Genomic DNA, 21896 nt, shown 5'->3' with positions numbered 1-21896 from the left:
AATCCTTGGTCACTCACGCACTTCACGTGGGACACAGGGCAACTTGCTTTACTTCCCAGACCCTCGGGTTCCTCTTCTGTGCGGTGGACACCGTGGTCCTGACCACTTCTCCCTGGGGTCAGGTGCACAGGGCTCCAAGGGGCAGGGGCTGATTGTGGCCTCACTGGGCCCTCTCTCTGCAGCACCTGTATCTCTGGTGTGATGTTGTGCACCTCGGAGCCCTGCCCAGGTACCCCCATGCTCGGGGCCCAGGGATGGGCAGTGGTGGGGTCTCAGGGACCACAGGGGATACTGGCCCCTTCAGTAATCAACCTGGTGGTGTCAGGGGTGTCCCGGGAAGTTGGGGGTCCAGGGATGACTTGACCTCGTTTCACACGTTCTGTGCCTCTCCCCCGGCACCCGCCCTGGCAGTCGCCTGTGGCTGGAGCCCCTGGACCCTGTGGAGTCTCTGCAGCCACAGCTGCAACGTGGGTGTTCGGCGGCGCTTCCGGGCAGGCACTGTGCCCCCGGCTGCCTTTGGGGGGACTGCGTGCCAGGGTCCCAACGTGGAGGCTGAACTCTGCAGCCTGCGGCCGTGTGGATGTGAGAGCTGGGACCCGTGTCCTCAACCCTCGTCACTCCCCACGCCGGACCCCAAGACAAGTGCAAGGGCCTTCCCTGGGAGATGCCATGAAGGTGTGGTTCCCAGAGAGCCCTAAGAGGGGTCTTCCCTGGAGGCCAGCCCCGCAGGGAGGACCTCCAGGTGGAATCCTGCAACCCCCCCGAGAAGGGGGAGGTCTCCTGGGCTGGGTGCGAGGCTGCAGGTGTCTGGGATCCAGAGGGTGGAGTGACCGGGTGTCTGGGCGTGTGAGACAGGGCCTGCAGTGACCTGGGGTGACACCCACTTCCCGGTGGGGAGTGGGGCCCCTGGTCTCCGTGCTCCGTGCCCTGCGGGGGTGGCTACCGGAATCGCACCCGAGGGAGTGGCGGGCCCAGCCCCGTGGACTTCTCCACCTGTAGCCTGCAGCCCTGTGCAGGTGAGGGCACCCACCTTTTCCCCCACGCCCTGCCCTCCCTTCTCATCCCCACACCACCCACGGCCCTGTCAGCCCCTCCCTGTCACCCCAGGGACCCTGCTCCCTCAGCTCCCATGCAGCCCCACGACCTTCCCGGCCATGCCCAGAGCTGATGCCTCTCCCAGGTGGGACCCTGGGGGAGAAGTGAATGTGCCCAGGCTGAGCTGTCAATCTCTGTGTCCCCAGGGCCAGTGCCTGGTGCGTGTCCCCCGGCGAAGCAGCGGCTGGACTGTGCACAGGGCCCTGCTTCCTGTGCAGAGCTCAGTGCCCCGAGAGGGACTGACCAGCCCTGCCACCTGGCTGCTGCTGCCCTTCTGGTGAGCGTTCCCTGCCTGACCTCCTTGGGGCCTGGGTAGGGGTAGAGCCAAGGGTGTGGGTCTGGAGGCAGGGAAAGCCTTGCAGAGTTGAGGACAGAGCACTGAACTCAGGGCGCGTGGCTCTGCTCTGCCAGCCCCGTGACCAGCACGTGACCCCGGGCGAGTGGCATTCAGGTATGGGCCTCTGTTTTCCCGTTTGTAAAATGGTGATTGGTCTCGAAATTCTTTATGATTCGTGCCTGCTTGAGGGCTCGGTCCTGTTACGTTATCACCAGTTATTTATCGAGCACTTACTGTAAGCTCAGTCCTGGGCTGGGCTACGCTGTGGGGAAGAGCAGGATCTGCCCCCAAGAAGACTCCAGTCTGGGGAAAGCAGACCCAGAGCCCCTACAATGAAGACAGACCCACGTGGTACACAGGAAGTGAGCTCTGCATGTTGCAGAGCACGTGATGCAGACTGGTGGGGATGGGGTCCAGGATGGTGGGCTTCCTGGAGGAGGCGGTCCAACTTGACCATCAGAGATTAGAGGATGTGGAGAGCAGGGAGGCAGCCACTCCAGTTGGAGGGTGGTGGGAACCAGGGCTGGCAAATACAGCGGGGGGTGGTGGAGTTTGGACAAAAGCTCACGGGACAGTGGGGAGGGCTTCCAGAGATGCTGCTGAAGCTTGGGGCCAGGTAGGGACAGACTCCAGTGAGGGCTCAGGCTGTTCCACTAGCAGCTCTGTGACCTCAGGCTGAGTATTCTCATGCCTCAGTTTCTCCACTTGTAAAACTGGGGTAATAGTGTCCCTGGTCATGGGAGTCTGTGAGACAGTAAACTGCTTCCCAGGGCTGCTACTTTCAGGACATCTGACTTCGAATCATGTGCTGGTGGATGGCTGTGTTTTTAAAGTTGAGCCCCTAGCAACTTCTGTCCAAACCCCCTGTGCATGTAGTTTCATCTGATTTTGTTTTGTTTCTTTTTACGTCGTTTTGTATGAATTGCAATTTTCATACTTCGTTAGTTGATTTCATGGATTTGACAGTTCAGTCTTGTGTCCTGCAAGTGGAGACGGTCTTTTCTCCCAGAAATCGTGGGTCTGTGCCCTTCCCCACGGCCCCTGCACCTGATGGTGTGTGTTTCCCCGATGCTGGGAAGTGGGAAGAGACTTGATGTTTGGAAGGAGGGTCCATGGTGTTTGAGGGAGGGCGCCTGCCAAGTGGGCGCTGAGCTCTGATAGTGGGGGGCAGGTGGGGAGAGAGCAGGCCAGGCCGGAAACTGGAAGGTGATGGAGGGTTTTTGGTTTCAGAACAACGTGTGTGTGCCTACCCAGGACTGCCCCTCTGCCCACGGGGGACATCTCCACCCCCCAGGCAGTGCTGTGATTTGTCCATGTGAGAACTGGTGAGACCACCTCCCCCTGCAACGGCCCCAAGACCCCAAGGACCCCTCTGTCTCTCCTGAGCGGCAGGGGGTGTTGGCCTCCATGGGCCTCGGAGACACCCCTTCCTACAGGCACAGCGACCAGCTCTCCAGGGCCAAGCCTGCTTGTGCCCCTCGCCCGTGCCCTCCCCTCCAGTCTCCCTCTTCCCTCCCATCTCTGTCTGCTGAGGCTGCCTCAGCTACACCGAAGACGGGGTGGCTCGAACACAGAGTTTGTCCTATCACAGTTCTGGAGTCTAGAAATCTAAGATCCCGGAGTCGGCAGGGCTGCTTCCTCCTCAGGGCTGTGAGCGAGCATCTGTTCCAGGCCCCTCTCCTCTTCTGGAGTTTGTGGGCAATTCCTGGTGTTCCTTGGCTTATAGCTGCATCCCTCCAATCTGCCTTCACGTGGCCGTCTCCTCCTTGTGTTTTCACATCATCTCTTCTGTGTGCACCTATGTCCAAATTCCCCCTTTGTATAAGGACACCAGTCATATTGGATTAGGGTCACCCTAATGGCCCCATTTTAACTTGATCACCTCTGTAAAGACCCTCTCTCTGAGTCAGGTCACATTCTGCGGTCACATTCACATATTAGGCCTCCAACATATGAATCTGAGGGGACACATTCAGCCTCTAACAGCGCCCTGACCCTCTGCTTCTCCTCCTCCAGCTCCTGTGACTCTGGGCTCATCACCAACTGCACCTCCTGGCCTTGTGAGGAGGGTGAGAAGGGCGTCTCTCCTGACTTCGCCCCTGCAAGCTCCCTCTGCACCCCCTGCTTGCCGCAGTGGGTCTGCATGGGGCTGGGGCTGGGGGCTGGGGATGAAAGCCCTGGGGAGAGGTGGGCGCAGGGAGGAGGAATGCTCTTGTCCTGTGCATCACACTCTGCCCCCAGCCCTTTGGGTCCCTCCAGCCTCCGCTTGCTCTGTTCTCTCTCTGCCTCTCCCTGCTGTGCACCCCTAGGTCAGCCCACGTGGTCACCCTGGACCCCATGGAGCGAGTGCTCGGCCTCCTGTGGCCCTGCCCGACGCCACCAGCACCGCTTCTGCACCAGACCCCCGGGCGTTACACCATCCAGCTTGGCACTGCTGCCCCCACTGGCTTCAGCCCCACCCCTTTGCCCAGGCCCTGAGGCAGAGGAGGAGCCCTGCCTCCTGCTGGGGTGTGACCATGAGTCCCGTGGAGCCCAGGTGTAGCCTCTGCGCCCTGTGGATGCCTTCCGCCTTGCACCAGCCAAGCCCTCGCCACTCCTGTGTGGGCGGCCTCCGGAGCCGGACCCCACCCCGGGGTCTGGGGGATTACTGCGAGGGGCCTCCGGCCCAGGGGGCCGCCTGCCAGGCTCTGCCATGCCCAGGTACCTGCCGACGACGGGGCTGGGTCAAGGAGCAGAGGCGGGGACGCTGCAGGGAGCATGACGGGGAGACGGGCCGGGGTGGGCGACCCACCCAGCTCTCTGCCTATCCTTTCCCCTCCCCCCAGTGACCAACTGCACCGCCATCCAAGGGGCCGAGTACAGCCCCTGTGGCCCTCCCTGTCCTCGCTCCTGTGACGACCTCGTGGTGAGTCTGGGTTCTTGAGGGTCACTTTGCGGGACGGCAGGGTGTGGCTTTGGGGTGTGGCCCCTCTGACCTGGGGTTGCCCCGCAGTGGTGGGAAGGGGCGGAGTCAGCGCCCATCAGGGTCCCACTTGTTCCGGAGAGAAGTGGGAGCGAGCCTCACCCAACAGCCCTTGCCTTCCTTACCGCAGACGTTTCTCAATTTAAACGTTTTATGACAGAAGCAGCATAAACACATAGGAAGGGGCAATCATCCCGTTATATCATCGTAAACCGCAGGGGCGTATCGGCGCCCAGACCTCGCCTCCGTGCGCGCGCGTGTGCGCATGCGCCTGCGGGGGTGCGGGGCTATCCTCTGAGCTCCGCCCAGGACCATGGAGAGGGACACGGGCGGGCCGCCGGGGTCTCTGTGCAGCGGCGCCTGCGCAGTGGTGAGGAAGCCGACCCGAATCAAAAATGCTGAGAGAAGGGCTGGGGAGAAGGGACGCGCTTGGAGGCCCCGCTCGGACCTGTCCAGGGAGGTCGGGAGGCTCCCACACGGAGGCAGGACGAGGAGGCGGTGCCTGGTCCCGGCCTCCCCCAGGGAGCCCCAGCGCCTCCCCAAACGCTCCCTCTCCCCCCAGCTTTCCAGTCGCCTCCTCCATGTGTTCTAGGAGGTCTGGGAGATGCCTCGGTCCCACTCAGCCCTCCATGGGGTTCACGTTTGGAGGCCACTCCGCCCAGGGCAGCTCCTCTCAGGCTCCCCTCTCCCTCCCCCTCCTCCCCTGGAGGAGAAACTCCGGTGGACGCGCGGCCTGAACTGAGTGTAGAGCGTTACGGTTCAGAACCGGAGCCTCGCACCTTCTCCCCTCTGCCCCCCTCCGCCTCCCCTTCATCTTCCCTCCCGGGGGCCCCTTCCCGGTCCCCTCGGCCCTGCTTTCCGCTGACCGGGGCCCTCCCTTGCTGTCCCCCAGCCCTGCGTTTGGCACTGCCAGCCAGGCGGTTACTGCCCGCCGGGCCAGGTGCTGAGTGCCGACGGCGCTGTCTGCGTGCAGCCCAGCCGCTGCAGCTGCCTGGACCTGCTGACCCGGGAGCGGCACCGTCCCGGCGCTCAACTGGCGAGGCCCGATGGCTGCAACTACTGGTGAGGCGGGCGTGTGGGCAGGATGCGGGGGTGAGGGCACCAGGTGGGCAGGATGCAGAGGCAGGGGTGAAGGCACCGTGTGGGTGGGATGCGGGGTGCAGGGGTGAGGACAGGACTAGTCCACTTTGTGTCTCGTGCCCCTGAGCTCTCCCGGTCTCAGCGGATGCACGCTAGGCTCCCACAAGCCCTGAGGAGATGTGGCAGGCCCCCTAACGCCTTGTCTGACAGGTGGGGAAACCGAGGCAGCCAGCTCCGCAGTTCTGGGAGACTTTGGAGGGCTGGGCGTGTCCTGTGAGGGGGGAGGGGGCGGCGGTGTGGTGTCTCCTCCCGCTGTCTGGCCCCTCTCAGCAGCAGCGACCTGTGATCACTTCCCCATGGGACAGAGTCCGCAGGACACCTGAGAGGGCTCTGAGTGGGACAGGGAACAGGGGCTGGAGGCGCTGGAGAACGGGGAGGGTGGCTGAGACCCCAGAGGGAAATGGGGCCGGGGGGAGGGAAGGGAAGGCTGATTCGGAGGGGTGTGTGTGGAGGACCCGGCGGGACTGAGCTGCCCTCTTCCTCCTGTGCCTGCGTGCCCCGCCCAGCGCCTGCTCGGAGGGCAGGCTGACCTGTACCACCTGCCTTGCCCAGGTATGCACCGCGCTCCGGGGGAGGTGAGGAGAAGCAGCCCAGGGGCGCACAGAGGATTGGGGCCGGGGGAGGGATGGCTGCACCCCGATGCCCGCCATTCGCCTCCACAGTGCCTGGAGACTGGTGCCCGTGGTGGGAGAGGACGGCGTGCTCCCAGCCCTGCCGGGGCCAGACGAGGACCCGCTCCAGGGCCTGCACCTGCCCGGCTCCTCAGCTTGGAGGGGTCCCGTGCCCCGGGGAGGCGGGGGAGGCAGGGGCCCAGCATCAGAGGGAGACCTGCGCCAGCCCCCCTGAGTGCCCAGGTGAGATGCCCCACTAGGTTGCTCCAATCCCAATAGGCTGGGACCTCTTGGGCCTAAGGCAGCTGGATGATTTTGTCTTCCTGGCACAGTGGATGGAGCCTGGGGCCCGTGGTGACCATGGTCTCCCTGTGACGTTTGCCTGGGGCAGTCCCATTGGAGCCGAGCATGTAGCTGGCCCCCCACTTCTGAGGGAGGCTGGCCCTGCCCTGGGGGCCACAGGCAGAGTCGCCCCTGCCAGGACAATTCTACTCAATGCACAGGTGAGGGCTTCTGTGGAGCTCTTGGGGGGTCCCTTGTAAGGCTAGGAGATGCTGCCTCTGACCTTTGACCCCCGCCACATACACACTTCCATGTCACTTTCTTTGAGGGACAGCCCTTAGGTCACTCACCCCGTGGAACTGGGGCAGGGTGAAGGTCCAAGCGGGTGGTGGGCATAGCAGGAGAGCTTATCACCCGACAGTCGGGATCCCCCAGGATGGACCCCCTCAGCACCCACCCTCTCTGCTTCCCTCCTGCTGTAGACTGTGCAGGTGGCTAGGGTCTTCTCCCCTGTGGGCGGCCCTGCCCCCGCTCCTGCCAGGACCTGTCCCCCGGGGTCGTGTGCCAGCCAGGCTCGACAGGCTGCCAGCCCAGCTGTGGGTGCCCCCCTGGCCAGCTGTCCCAGCACGGCCTTTGTGTGTCCCCAGCCCAATGCCGCTGCCAGTACCAGCCCGGAGCCATGGGTCAGTGCCTCCACTCCCCCTCCCAACGGCCCCCTGAGCATGGCAGCACCCGCCTGCCTGGCCCCTGCCGCTCTGCCCACAGGGGCCAACCTGGGGCTGCGGGACGGGAATGGGCGACTCCTGCATCCTTGGGCTGGTCCAGGTTGGGGCTTCCATCTCCTGCGTCCAGGATCCGGGTCCCCATGGGGTGGAGTCTGGTAGGGAGGGAGGGAGGGAGGGAAGGAGGAGGCAGTAGGGTATGATGGGGCTGAGCCGTCTGAAGTGCCCGCCCCCACTCCTGTGTCCTCAGGGATCCCTGAGAACCAGAGCCGGTCCGCAGGGTCTGGGCTCAGCTCCTGGGAGAGCCTGGAGCCCGGGGAGGTGGCGACTGGACCACATGAACAACTGGTGAGCCAGGAGGGTGAGCCTGGGAGGGGGTGGGCTGCCAGCCGGGCAGTAGGGCCCTCGGGGAAGTGGGCAGGGCCCTGTCTTCTGAAGCCGCCTTCCTTGTTCCCAGCACCTGCGTGGCGGGCATCCTGCAGTGCTGGGAGGTGCCCGACTGCCCTGGGCCCAGGCTGCGGGGCTCCTGGGGTCCCTGGAAGGATGGCAGTGTTTCGTGTGGAGGAGGGGAGCAGCTGTGCTCCCGGCGCTGCGCCTGGCCGCCCTGCCCCAGGCCCGCCGTCCAGAGCCGCATCTGCTGCACCCAGGTCTGCAGAGGTGAGCCCCAGCCCAGGCTCTGCCCTGGACACTCCGACTGAGCTGATTCCCACTTTGCCCTTTGACCCTGACTCACAGGTGCCTTTTGACCTCTCCCACCCCATCCCCACAGGCTGCCCCTTACCCAGGCCAGTGATGGGCAAGTGAAGGAGGAAGGAGGCAGACTTGGGCTGTGCCGAGGTGTGGGGAGACCTTAGGAGCGGGTGTGGCATGGGCCCTGGGGGGCAGGCCCGGGAGGGTGTCGTTGGCCTGTCTGGGGGTGGGCACCGGGGTGAGTAGAGGCAGGCCGTGGGGTGGGCACAGGAGGCAGCGAGGGCAGCGGGGCCGGAGCTGGGCACTGACGCAGGTGCTGCCTCAGAGGCAGGCTGCCTGGCCGGGCGTCTGTACCAGGAGTGCCAGCCCGGCGAGGGCTGCCCCTTCTCCTGCACCCACATCACTCGGCAGGTGGGCTGCTTCTCCGCTGGCTTTGAGGAGGGGGCTGGCTTCGAGGAGGGCCGTCACTGCCCCGAGGGCACCTTCCTGCACCGTTTGGCCTGTGTCCAGGTTAGAACTCACCCTGCCTGCAACCCAGGCCCCTCCCCTTCCCTGTCAGCTCTCACCTCTGCAGCCTCTAAGCCTCCTGACTTAGAGCTGGTGACATTGAACCCCAGGGAGGGGAAGGGACACACCAAGTCAGGAGCCAGTTACTGGCAGAGTTAGACTCAGACTCAGGTGTCCTGGTTCCTGGCTGAGGCCCTTTCCTCCTCCCTCGCTCCCCGCTCCCCACGTCCCATCCTAGAAGGGCCTCTGTTGACCCTGCCGTGTCCTGGCTAAGTGCTCTGTGCAGGAAGGTGCCTGGCCATCTCCGGTCAAGCCCATAGCCTTGCATCGCTCACGTTCCTACCCCTGACACAGGTGAACGGTCCCACTTGCTGCTGGAAATGCTCTCCTAGGGCCCGGGGCCTCACCCCTGCCCCCTACCATCCTCCCCTACCCTCTTCCTTCTCCCCACCCGCCTTCCGGGGATGTGGAGAGCTGGCACCTGGCAGGTGGCTCCGGCCTGTGCCACTGCACTTTCTCCTGTGCTCCCCCCAGGAGTGCTCCTGTGTGCTGACTGCCTCACTGCTGCAGGAGCTGGGAGCTGCCGGTGCTGCCCCGGGGGCTCACCTGTCCATTCTGGGAGAGGGGGGTCAGCCCCTTGGGCCTGGAGATGAGTTGGGCTCAGGTCAGACCCTCCATACAGGCTGCAGCAACTGGCGAGGGGGACGATGAGGGTTGGGGAGATATGGGGACGAGGGAGGGGGTGAGAGGGTGAGAGGATGTGGGTGGGAGAGCACTGCCCCCCTCCTGGAACCGGGCTCACCCTGGCTCCGTCTCCTTGCCCTCTGGGATCGAAGTATCTGCCCACACTCCTTTCTCCTGGGGTCCATGCCGCCGTCCCCTCATCCCCACACCCTCTTGCCAGCTCCTGTGCGCACGGGAAGCTGTCCTGCTCCGTGGGTGGCTGCTCCAAGGCTGGGGTTGGCTTCGGTCCCCGGGGCCCATGGGGCCCGTTTCCGCTCCTGTGGCGGGCTGGGCACCCGCACCTGCAACTGCCACTGTGCACGCCCCACACCCACTCCCCGTGGCCAGGACTGCCGTGGGCCCCGCCAGGACCTCGAGTACTGCCTCAGCCCGGACTGCCCAGGTGAGGGGAGAGGGACTGGGTAGGCACAGGCTGGATGGCCGAATCCACTTCACTGGCCCTTTGTCCCTTCCTGTTTTTGTCCATCCCTGGCGCCAGCTCTTGGTCTCTCTTCCTCTTACTGTCTAGCTCTGTGTTTCTCTTCTATTCAGGTACATTCAACCAAATTTCTGGAGCTCTTGCCACGTGCACCATAGTGTGCATGGGGGGTGTGTTGGGGGATGGGGGAGTGAGGACCCTGACCTTGGAATCCAGGGGCTCAGATAACCCATTTCAGCACGTGGTGAGCCCTGTGGGAGGTTGCGTGTGCTGAGGAATATGGGGGAGGTCGAGAATTCTCCTAGAGGGACAACCTAGGAGGGCTTCCTGGAGGAGGCAGCACCTGAGGGGGTCTGAGCGATGGAGAGGACTTTGACAAGCATTGGAGAAGGATGCCAGGAATCAGGAACAAAGACCTTGCTATGGTAGCAAGGCTACTGTGAGCGAGTGCTGTGCTTGGGGCCTGGGGTGTCTGGGCTGAACCAGACAGGTTTGGAACTTGACCACCAGCCTTGGGCTTGGTCCTGGTACACTGCAGCCTGGGAAACACTTCTGAGCAGGGCTTTCCTTTGGCACAGGGGCTGCAGGGTCCATGGTGGAACCAGTGACAGGCCTTCCAGGTATCCCAGACTCCTCGGGCCCTGACCCCGGATTCCCTGCACCACCCGCTCTGGGAAGAGCAAGGCCCGGGTCTTCTCCCTCCCCAGCCCTGCTCCTAGGAGGCCAGGAGCCCAGGGCTGCCTCATCAGGAGACCCCTCTCCCCCTCGAAGGCGGCTGGGGTCTGTGGTCCCCGTGGTCCCCCTGCTCCAGCAGCTGCACAGACCCCGCTCACCCTGCTTGGGGCAGCCGCACCCGCCTCTGCCTGGCGAACGGCACCGGGGGGCCTCTTCCCAGGAGCGCCCCTGCAACCTGCCCTCCTGCACAGGTGCACCTTCAGCTGCCCCCTCGCTGACTGTCGGCGTGAGATGTGGGCTGCCCAGGTCCCTGCTGGTCCCTCCAAAGCCAAGGCCAGGCCGGCCCTGATAAGGGGAGAGGGGCCTGCATGTCCTAGGTGGTGCTACCTCCACTTACCAAGCTGGGCCCCACTAGTATTTGGGAGGGTGGATAAGAGCAGAGAGGTATATTCAGAAACCCAGAAGTCTGGAGGCTGCTGGAGCCGAGTGGGCAGCGCTGGGGACAGAAGGAGGGACCCAAGGGTGCCCAGTGTGGGAGGGGGGAGAATCGAGGCTGGACCCAGGGCTGACCTGAGTGGTGAGCTGGGTGGTCTTCCCTGGCAGAGTGCCCCCCCGGAGAAATGTGGCAGCAGGTGGCCCCCGGGGAGCTGGGGCCCTGTGAGCAGACGTGCCGGGAGCCCAACGCCACGGAGACTCAGGGCAACTGCAGTGCGGGGCAGGCCCCAGGCTGTGTGTGCCGGCGCGGGCACTTCCGCAGCCAGGAGGGCCCCTGCGTGCCTGCAGACCACTGCGAGTGCTGGCACCACGGGCGTCCCCACCCGGTGAGACACCACGGCCCTCCATGCCCCCTAGCCCTTCTTGACCCAGGCCTCCGGTCCACCGATTTGTCCCTTTACCCCCACTGGCTCCTCCCCTATACCCGGGCGCGCGGCAGTGGGCAGCTTGGCCATCAGCCATCACACTGGGACAGTCTCTGGCCCCTGGAGGCCCACCTCCCCTCCTGAAACTCTTGTTGCCGACGCCAGTCTCAGGCCACTGCCCTGGCCAGGCCCCCCGGCTGGGCTCAGGGCTGGGGTGGGATAACAGAAAAGTCTGCAAGGGGAGGGACGGAGAGGAGGCTCTCCCCACTCTCCCCAGCCCGGATCCGAGTGGCAGGAGGCCTGTGAGAGCTGCCGCTGCATCAGCAGGAGGAGCGCCTGCACCCAGCACTGCCCGCTGCTCACCTGTGCCCAGGTACCCACCTGCAGCCCTGCTGCCCTCTCAGAGGGCTCCCCGGGCTCCTTCCCGGGTCCCTCCCCGGAGGCTGGTCTCAGAGCCTCAAGCAGGTGGTGTGGGGCCTTGGGCCATCCTCCTGAGAGGACTGGGGGCCACTCCCTCTGCAGGGCGAGGTGGCCGTGCAGGAGCCAGGGAGCTGCTGTCCCACTTGCCGCCAGGAGACTCCGGGTATGCAGGGGACCTCGGGCACCTCCTGCCGCGCCTCTCCGTGCTCTGGGCCCTTCTCCCAAACCACTCCCATGCCTGCCGGGGGAGGCCCGCCTTCTCCAATCCTGCCCACCATGGGGATCGCAGAGTGAAGACCACCCAGTGCTGCATCACAACGCCTGGCCACCCCCTCCCCGACCTGCTCTGCTCAGGTCCACACTCTGTCGCCCTCACAGAATCCCCTCATCACGGCCTTCTCCCTGCCCTGCCCTGCCCTCACCTCCTGCCACTCACCTGCCCCTCCCCACAGAGGAGCAGCCCTCCTGCTGGTACCTCACCGAGCTTCACAACCTCACCAAGGGCCCCTGCTACCTGGACCAGGTGGAAGTGAGCTACTGCGGTGGGCACTGCCCGTCCCGCACCAACGTCCTGCCCGAGGTGAGCAGAGAGGGGGGCTGCCGGCCCGGGGGAGTCAGGTCGAGCGGCGGTCCGCAGTGGCCTGTGGCTGTGAGCCTAGAACCCAGCCAAGGCCCAGAGGACACAAGGGACAAAGTCCATCTCACTGGCATACAGCTGATCAGAGCCAGGGGTGAGTTTTCACCAAGGTGGTGGCACACCTGCCATCTGGCCCGGTGACCGCAGAGGGGCTTGGGCTCCGGAGCCTGCTGCCTGCCTCTGCCCCTGCCAGGGGGCTCTGGTCCTGCTTCTCCCTGCTGTGGCTCCACACAGCTCCTGGTGCCTGCCCCTCGGCCCACTGCGCCCCTCAAGGCAGGCAAGCCAGGACGACAAAGAAAGGTGCGGAAGAGCTAAGTTAACCCACTGTACAGCGAGTGAAGGCTCGAGGGACGGACGTTTTACACATTTTAAACGTAGCCTTGTCCCAGAAGACTGATGGCACTCCCTTCCTCGCTCGCTCTCCTGGTGTGGACCTCCTCGGGGGCCCTGTGCCCACCCTGACTCCCCCAGCCCTGAGCCTGGAGAGCTGCGGCTCCGGCTCCGTTCTGGCCAGGGTCCAGCCAGAGTGCAGCCTCACTCAGCTCCTGGCCCCGCCTCAGCCCGCCTGGCCAGAGTCATCTATTCCTGGAAGACAGAGGTGCTTTCCTACCTGCTCCTCAACCCTTGGCCACTCTCCTGCTCCCCTGGGCGCTCCTGGAACCTCCTGGGAATGCCTCCCAAATCACTTCTGGATTTTTTTAAAATATAGAGTGATGAGAGGAGAGTAGTTAAATTTTTGGGGGGGAGGAAAAATGAGTGATAGGATAGAGTCAGAGGGAGGTTGATTTTTTCTTTTACTGTTTTTTAACTTGGTATTGTGTGAATGTATTACCTATTTAAAACTAAAGTTAAAATAGAATTGTACATAAAATTAAATCAGACGTCCAGTGGGACTTACAGAGTTACTATATAATCATGGAGCAAGGCTGTCTGCTTTGGAATGAGAACTCACTTGGCACTTAGGATCAGCCTGTGCAGTTCAGGACTTCATCTTTTGTAGTTTCAGAAATTACTAGTCTGTCTCTTCAACTAGACCCAAAAGCAGACCCTGTGTCTCTTCCCTCTGCTGCCAGGAAGCAGTGAGGAGGGCGTTAAAAAGCGTTCGTTTGACCTGCAGGTTTTTGGACGCTCCGTCGGGCTGGGGCTGGAACGAAGGAGGTGGGCTTCTCCGAGAATGCGGGCTTGGTGGTGACACATCCCTCTCCGGCCGGCTGCCCTCCCTGCTTGGCGAGGAGATCTGGGACCTGAGATCGTGGGATCTGGCCCTCCCACCGCCCGGCTCTTCTCGGATAGGAACGGCCAAGAGAGGAAAAGCAGGTGGTTTGGGGAAACTACGCTTGCCCCCTCCCCAGCTCAGCCGGCCCCGCTCGCCCGGGAGCCGTACCTGCAAAGGCAGCGCGCCTGCTGTAGCTACCGCCTGGACCCCGAGAACCCGGTGCGGATCTAGAACCTGCGCTGTCCCGGCGGCCACACAGAGCCGGTGGTGCTGCCGGTCACCCGCAGCTGCCAGGGCAGCGCCTGCCTGGGTGGGTGTGGGCAGGGCTCTGGGGGGGCGGGGTCTGGATGGGGTGGGTCCAGATCGGGGGAGGGGCCGGGTCTGGGGTTGGGGGAAGAGTGCTGGGGTCCCCTGGGGCCTGGAGTGGGCTGGGGCAGGCGTGACCCAACAGCCCCTCGCCGGATTCTTCTTCCCTGAGTCCTTCCACTCCACTCCATTCCCCTTCTTAGCATTCTTGTTGATTTCTTCTCCAATCATACCTAAGCCTGGGTGTTTGGAGTCAGGCATACCTGGTTCAAATCCCAGCTCATCTGTTGCCTTCCTTGCTGAGTCTCCATGACCTCATCTTTACAACCGGGCTGACAATCTGCACAGGCTTGTTAGGAGGACTTGGTGAGAGCCTGCGCGTGAAGTGCCTTATTCTTGTTAAATACCTGGTCTATGACAACCCAAGGCCACACTGTGTGGCAGGTGAGAGAGAAAGAGATGGAAAGATGCTGACGGTGCCCAGGGATTGCTGGGTCGTATGGTAGTTCTAATTTTAGTTTTTTAAGGAACCTCCTTACTGTTCTCCATGGTGGCTGTATCAATTTACATTCCCACCAACAGTGCAAGAGGGTTCCCTTTTCTCCACACCCTCTCCAGCATTTATTGTTTGTAGATTTTTTGATGATGGCCATTCTGACCTGTGTGAGGTGAAACCTCATTGTAGTTTTGATTTGCGTTTCTCTAATGATTAGTGATGTTGAGCATCCTTTCGTGTGTTTGTTGGCAATCTGTATATCTTCTTTGGAGAAATGTCTATTTAGGTCTTCTCCCCATTTTTGGATTGGGTTGTTTGTTTTTTTGATATTGAGCTGCATGAGCTTCTTGTATATTTTGGAGATTAATCCTTTGTCAGTTGCTTCATTTGCAAATATTTTCTCCCATTCTGAGGGTTGTCTTGTTGTCTTTTCATCTTGTTTATGGTTTCCTTTGCTGTGCAGAAGTGGGACAACACTTTTCTGATAGTCATTTCCTTACTTTCTGTAGTTTTACCCCTATGTATACATAATGGGAGGGCCACAAGGAAACTTTCTGGAGTACTGGAAATTTTTTATATTTGATCTGGGTGTTGACTACATGGTACACGTGTAAAAATACATTGAGTTGTACACTTAAGGTTTCTGCACTTTACTGTCCATTATTCGTATTATTATTATACATATTACACCCATATATATTACAAGCGAAACAACACATTGTTACTATTACTTTATATAATTTTACAACTTTTAAAGAAGATGAGAGAAGAATGGAGAGTAAATATATGTATTTAGAGTTTGGTTTTCTCTCTTCTATCTTTTCCCCTTTATATTCACCTTCTACTCTGCAATAACTAAAGTGCAGTTTGCCCACACCAGTCACCAGCTACAAACTTACTTCCAGCCCTTAAAGGCAGCACACAATGCCATCCACATCCATCCCTCGTGTCTCTCCAGCGTCATTTCCCACCACTTCCTGTCTTACACACCTTCCCTACACACACTGTTTGCTCACCTCCCTGGCTTCGCTGAGGCTGTTTCTCATGCCCAGTTGCTCTTCCTAGCAACACTCCTCTTCTCCTCCCGTTTTAGTTGGCTCAGGTTGCCATAACAAAATACCATAGACCAGGTGACTTAAACAACAGAATTTATTTTCTCACTGTTTTGGAGGCCGGAAGTCCAAGATCAAGGTGCCAGTATGGTCAGGTTCTGGTGAGAACTTTCTTCCTGGCTTACAGACAGCTGCCTTCTCTCTGTGTCCTTACATGGCAGAGAGAGAGAGCAAGCTCTCTGGTGTCTCGTCTTACAAGGACACCGATCCCATCATGAGAGCCCCACCCTCATGATCTAATCTAAACCTAATTACCTCCCAAAGGCCCCACATCTAAACACCATCACATAGGGGTTAACACATGAATTTGGAGGGGACACCGTAGCACCTTCTTTACGTGGCTAACTCCTACCTCTTGTTTTAATTCAACTCAGGCAGCACTTCCTCAGGACATCCTTGACTAACTACCCCATATCGTCCCACCACCACACTCTAAGGTGACAAAGTGTGCTTTAATAGAGTCTTGTGTTTACCTCTTTCGTTGCACTGTCTCTTCATTTTGTAGTTATGTTTATGGTCTGTTTCCCCAATAGACTATGAATTCCTTGGAGGCAAAGTTTCTGTTTGACTCAACTGCACATTCCCAAACCTTTGCACAGTGCCTGACAACATTACAGGCAACCAATGATGTTTTTGAATGAATGTTACAAAAAGTATTTACCTCCTTGATTAGATACAGTCTGGAATCTTCAAGGTTGACATTGGCCCTAAAAAATGCGAGGGAATAGACGCAAGCACGAGCAATCTTATAGCCCAATCAGAGTACTTTGCCCTTCCTATAGGGCCTGGGAAAGCGTCGTGGGTACGCTACCTAGTAACCATCGCCGGGGGAGGGAGGCGGGAAGGGCGGACAGCTAGCTGCTTCGTCCAATCGGGACCTCGTATTCCCGGAGCAATAGCAGCTTTGGGAGCCGCTTACCGAGCCTGGACCGCGCTTCCCATGATGCCCCGCCGCCTCGGGCTAGGCTGCTGCCGTAAAGCGGCTCGCTCGGCGCGACGCAAGTACAAGCTGCGCGCCTCTCCTGGCTCCGCGAGCGCCACCGCCCTCTCTGACCAGGGACAGCCGGTTCCGGGCCGCGCTCCCTCCCCGCCGGGGCGCCCTCCCTTCCGGGGGTCCCGGTCCCCAAGGTGGTCGCGGCTACGGCATCCTCAGGCCAGGCCGCGGGGGGAGGGGGCGGCCTGGAGGCCGTGGCGGGGTCAGCACGGGCCACCGAAAGCAGGGCCATGGAGCCCAGGGAGTCGGGGAAGGTAGGCCTGGAAGGGCCCTGGGGCCGCCCACTCCCCTCTCGTGGATCCCTGATCTGGGCGAGGCGGGCGGTACGGGCGGAGTCCTCGCAGATGAGCCAGCCTTGCAGGGAAGGACTCGCCCGCTCGCCCGCTTCTTCCTCTGCACTTGGGCGGCCGACTCCGGGCGAGTCCCGCGCTGCCTTCCGCTTCCTCCCCACGCGGCTGGCCTAGTAGCCCTCCGCCGAGCCGCCGCTCGGTTGACGCTGGGTGGGTGACCCGCTCAGTGTAGTAGTGCGGAAGTCCTTCCTATTTTCCCACACCACCACTGGCGTTTGGAAGAGGCCCAGCGTGTTTTAAGGCTTTGAGGCTGGATCGGACCCCACTGGGAGCCAGGCATAGGGATCACCGAGAGGCAGGATGAGGGCTTGGCCCTGCCTGGATCCGCCTTCCCAAGAAAGGGCTGAGAAGAAAAAGACAAGGCATCTGGCATATTTCTTGCCGATTTCGGTTTCTAGCTTATCTACTTCGTGGAGTTTCTGAGTATTGCTTAGAAGCATATTTCATAAACTTGCTTCAGGCTTTGGGCAAGAGGCTGTGAATTGGAAGAAAATGTGGGGGAAAGTGCTTGAAGGTAGAGTTAAGTGGGTTTGACAGGATTACTAGAGTTCGGAGTCAGTGTTAGCAAAGACGAGCGTGGTCGCAGGCACTTGATTCGGAGACATTGGCAGCCTTTGGGGACCGAGATCTTTCTGGATATTCTTTGATACCAGTTCTTGAGGATTGTTTCTTCTTTGGCACAAAGGGAATCTCCTCAGCAAACGTTTTCGAGTGCGTACTGAGTCTCTCCTTTAAAAAAAAATTGCTCATTTAATAAACATTTGTGATCGGTGATTTAAGTTGATGGAGATGCTGGAAGTGCAAGGATAAATATGAAATGACTACTTTCCTCCAGGAGCTTTCCTGCAGTTTTCACTTCAATAACATGGACAAGCCTGGAAGGGTTGTCCAACAGACAAAAGACAGAAAGGATAGTAAGGTTATTTTGATGCTGTACTTTTTCCTGGAAAGACTGGGAAGGACTCTGAATTACAAAAGAAGTTACTCCTTGCTTAATCATCTCTTCCGTATTCCATCCTCTCCACAAGCTACAGTGATGCATTTTCCAGATGAAACAACCTATGAACAGTCCAAGACAATAAGGCTCAACAGAACCTAACCAGAGAAAGACTGAAGGTGAACTGCATGCCAGCCTCATCCTAAGCACTTTAGGGGATACCAAAAAAGTAAAGGAAATGGCTCACACCCTCAGGTAATACCCTGAGGTTTAGTTTAGACTGAACCTGAATTTGGACAGAGGGGGAGCAAAATGCAGTAGAAGAAGGGCTATAAACAATTGGCACTGAAAATTGGACTTAGTGATTTGAGGTTGATTTCAAGGTATTCTGTTCAGTTGTAGGCTTTCTTAGCCTTTGGTGTGAGAAGAGTGAAATACAAATATTTTGGGAGGTGGAGGAGAAATTTTATGTCCTTTTCAGGCCCAACCACTAATTGAAAACACTGGGGACTGGAAATTTCACCCTTGATTCTAATCGTGATTGTAGGGTGTCCTAAAAGGACACCCTTCCCAGGTACATCAGTTTTTTAACCTAGGGAATGAGAATGTTATCCAAAGATGAAATAAAGTAATTGCAAAACAAACTAGCAGTGTAAGAGGTATTGCAGATGAGTGACAATAACTAATGCCTGGGTGGAATAGCTGTGCTATTCTCAAGTTCCATTCTGAATATCACTTTTTTCTCTCAAAGCTGGAAGACTGGGGGTCCCCCTGAGGTAGTAGCTTGGTGTATTATTAGAATCTTCCTTTGATGCTATTTTGTGATATTTATTAACTAAAAGCAGTCTTAGTCTATTGGATTAAGTGTGGGGTATCTTGCTTGCCATTGGCAGAATAATGGATAGAGGACAAAGACCTTTCCCCATCACTCTAACCCATTATCCTGTTTTATTTTCTTCCCAGCCCTGTCACTGTATAAAATTCTCACATTTATTTGTTTGCTGACTTCACTCTCTGCTCTATCCCCAGCTAGACTAGTGGAGCAGTATCTGGCATGTAATAGGTTCTCAGTATTTTCTGAACGAATGACTCAAAATAGCATCTCCACAGGAGCCCTTTTGCTATATAGGTGTGGGTGCTGTGAAGAACGCTGCAGTCTGACACCTCATGTGCCCTCAGGGAGACTATTGTTGTTGCGGCCAAATAGGAGTATTTACTGTGTATGTATTTATTGCCTCAACATCTCTGGTTCCTAGCCACCACTGGCACCCCACCCCCCTTAGAAGTGATCGTTCCCTTCTCGTTTGCCTCTTGACCCAGTTTTATTATTGCACCTGTATTACAGTTGTCTGTCACCTCCTGATGGGTTTTTCTCCTTGACAAATAGAGATAGTGTCTTTTATATCTTAGGATCTCCAAGCACACAGAAACAAATAGAATATGTTGAATGAAAAAATGAATTAAATGCCTATGAAATATTTTCTGTATAATGTGGTGGTGGGGAAAGGGGTGATGATGGTGAAGGCGGTTATAAAATAAGATGATCAGCATAGGCTTCCTGTGGACCAGGCACCATGAGGGGTATAAAGCCTTCCTTGCTCAGGGGAAGTAGAAGTGCTTGGGCTAGGTGGGCAGGAAGTCTCTTGCGAGAAAGAGATGGAATGTGAGTAGGAACTTGATGAGTGAGTGGGAGGAAGTGGGCAGAGTCAGGGAATGTAAAGATTGGGTATGAAGAGGGAGGAAAGGTACAAGATGTGTTGAGTGGCTGCAATTTAATTTTTTATTTTTTTAATTTTATTTTTGGCTGCGTCGGGCGTTAGTTGCAGCACACGGGGGATCTTCATCGAGTCATGTGGGATCTTTCGTTGCGGTGCACCGGCTTCTCTCTAGTTGTGGCGTGAGGGTTTTCTCTCTCTGGTTTTCGCGTGGGCTCTGGTTTTCGGCACACGGGCTCTCTGGTTGAGTCGCGCCAACTCAGTAGTTGTGGTACGCTATCTTAGTTGCCCCTTGGCATATGGAATCTTAATGTGCCAACCAGGGATCGAACCCACGTCCCCTGCATTGGAAGGCGGATTCTTTACCACTGGACCACCAGGGAAGTCCCCGAGTGATTGCAATTATACTAATCTGGCTGTAGTAGAGATTCCAGGTGGGGCAATACCTAGAGCTGAGGTTAGGAAGGTAAGTTAGGTTCAGATCCAGGGGACTTGGTGCTGGGCTGAGAACTCGGAGCTCTACCTTATAGACAGTGGGAATCAGTAAAATAGAACATCCAGAGATATTCCTTGCTTTCTATGTAGGTAAGAAATTCCTCTTATTCAAGCAGATTTGTGTTTTCTTTACGTTGCAGTCATCTGAAGGCTCTTGCCGTAATACTGGTTAAAAGAGAGGTGCAAGGGTTAGTGTAGTTACTCGTTGGGAAGACGGTTCTTTATTATCTAAACATTCAGCCCTGGCCATACTCTTCATCCTTGTGGCACTCATAAAGTGATGGGTCTGTTGGCTTTCATTATGCCCACCTGTTCCCTCAGGAAGACAGGGTGGGTGGGAATGAACAGGGAACCCTGCTTGCCCTTGGTCACAAACTCTAACCTGCCCTGATCGGAACAGCTTGCCCTGTAGTCCTGGTGTGCTGTCATCCTCCTAGGATCTGCCTTCAGTATAATCTCGAGGGTGTTCTTCCCCCCTCCCCACACTGGCTCTCCTTAGGCCATATGTTGTGTGTACCTCTTTCCTGTCCACCCGCCTGCTTTTTTTTTTTTTTTAAAGGTTAGCTATTTGAATTTATTTATTTATTTATTTATGTTTGGCTGTGTTGGGTCTTCGTTTCTGTGCGAGGGCTCTCTCCAGTTGCGGCAAGCGGGGGCCACTCTTCATCACGGTGCGCAGGCCTCTCACTGTCGTGGCCTCTCTTGTTGTGGAGCACAGGCTCCAGACTCACAGGCTCAGTAGTTGTGGCTCACAGGCCTAGCCGCTCCGCGGCATGTGGGATCTTCCCAGACCAGGGCTCGAACCCATGTCCCCTGCATTGGCAGGCAGATTCTCAACCACTGCGCCACCAGGGAAGCCCCCTACCCGCCTGCTTTTAGTGGAGCCCATCCTGTAGCAGGTTTTTGGAATTATAATCACATTTTGCTTTGAAAGACACTCTGAGAGCAAATAGTTATTTAAAAGACACATTGGCATACAGTTGGCACATACACATTGGCAGTACAATTCCATGTTTGTTTTTAAGACTGTTCATTCATACATATTCATAGACAAAAGACTGGAAGGTTACATACCACATGTCAATAGTAGTTGTTTTTCAGTAAGGAGATTGTGGGTGATCTTAAAACATCTTTTCTGCTTATTGTCTAAATTTTCTGCAGTAAACATATATTGACTCATAAGAAAAATACTCAACTTATTTTAAAATATACAAATCAATAGTGACTGATAAGAATTATCTGTATTGTTTTTCTCAAGAAGTTTCTATGTTGAAGTTAAAGTAGATATTTCATGTGCTTTAAGTTTGAGTATAGAGTTACAGGCGATTTTAAACAAATGTACTAGAACTTGTTACAGATGGAAATGACTGTGTCCCCTTCAGAGTTGTCACTTTGGAAGGACTTATACTTACTCCAAGAATGCTATTTCCCAAGATGTTTTTCTTTGGGGTTTGGGGATTTCCTTTTTGTTGATAGTTTTATTTATTTTTTAATTTCTTTGACTAGCTGATAAATGTTGGTGGTATGAAATTTAAAAGGGTAAACAGCAACAGATTCTGACTGTTTTCTGATTATTTCTTTTATAACTGCTCTTTTCATGGCTGCAGTATCTTACCTCTCTGAGGCTATTGTTGATAGTTTTGTTTTTTAAAGGTTTTTTTCTCCATGCCCCACGTCCATTTCCTCAGTTCCTCCTCCCCCTCGCTCACCTCCTATCTGTTTTGATCTCTGTCAGACCTGTTAGAGCCTTTCCTCAGATGTCTGGTAGTCCAGTTGTTTGCTGACGCTTAACAGTGGAAAACCAGAATTCTAACTGGAAGCTCTGAGCACGTGGAAGGGAGGGTCTTGCCAACTTGGAGCCTGTGTAGGGGATCTGGGCAGGCATTTGTTCCGAACAGCTTCCCCCAAATTCTTATTTTAACCTCACTGCGTTCACTCCCAGGCCAGAGGTTCCTGGGGCTGCCAGATCCTGAGTCTTTTGAGGATTTAGCAATGTAAGTTGGGTTGTTTCTCCGTTTGCCCACTGCTGGGTGAGGGTACGATTTTCTTGGATCTGCTCAGTTATTACTTTTTCATCTGCTTTTCAGTTAACAAAATTGTATTGTTATTGACCCCTTGTTGTGTTGTCCATCCTAGAGGGTGTTTTTTTTTTAACAATTTTTAAAAACATTTATT

The 21896-nt window shown here is 57.2% G+C and overlaps 1 protein-coding gene across 1 annotated transcript in view; it reads left to right on the top strand.

Moving 5' to 3' along the window:
• Window positions 1–21705, top strand: part of LOC132372213 (SCO-spondin-like) — a 51479-nt gene extending 29774 nt beyond the window's left edge. The window contains 34 exon segments of the mRNA XM_059934381.1: window positions 183–229; window positions 412–582; window positions 885–1016; window positions 1242–1349; window positions 1352–1378; window positions 2158–2165; window positions 2663–2757; window positions 3449–3501; window positions 3742–3951; window positions 3954–3970; window positions 4012–4132; window positions 4258–4337; window positions 5287–5456; window positions 6041–6069; window positions 6072–6086; window positions 6197–6388; window positions 6478–6648; window positions 6910–7110; window positions 7400–7485; window positions 7487–7497; window positions 7607–7806; window positions 8165–8349; window positions 8881–9041; window positions 9251–9337; window positions 9339–9472; window positions 10087–10128; window positions 10216–10434; window positions 10787–11004; window positions 11321–11416; window positions 11566–11626; window positions 11916–12043; window positions 13256–13258; window positions 13479–13626; window positions 21669–21705. Of these exon segments, the coding sequence (XP_059790364.1) occupies window positions 183–229; window positions 412–582; window positions 885–1016; window positions 1242–1349; window positions 1352–1378; window positions 2158–2165; window positions 2663–2757; window positions 3449–3501; window positions 3742–3951; window positions 3954–3970; window positions 4012–4132; window positions 4258–4337; window positions 5287–5456; window positions 6041–6069; window positions 6072–6086; window positions 6197–6388; window positions 6478–6648; window positions 6910–7110; window positions 7400–7485; window positions 7487–7497; window positions 7607–7806; window positions 8165–8349; window positions 8881–9041; window positions 9251–9337; window positions 9339–9472; window positions 10087–10128; window positions 10216–10434; window positions 10787–11004; window positions 11321–11416; window positions 11566–11626; window positions 11916–12043; window positions 13256–13258; window positions 13479–13626; window positions 21669–21694 (3652 nt within the window). The 3' untranslated portion in view covers window positions 21695–21705.
• The last annotated feature ends 191 nt before the right edge of the window (window positions 21706–21896 follow it).

This window comes from Balaenoptera ricei, chromosome 9 (genome assembly GCF_028023285.1).
Source record: "Balaenoptera ricei isolate mBalRic1 chromosome 9, mBalRic1.hap2, whole genome shotgun sequence".
NCBI lineage: Eukaryota > Metazoa > Chordata > Mammalia > Artiodactyla > Balaenopteridae > Balaenoptera > Balaenoptera ricei.
This window is presented reverse-complemented; position numbering and strand designations above follow the sequence as displayed.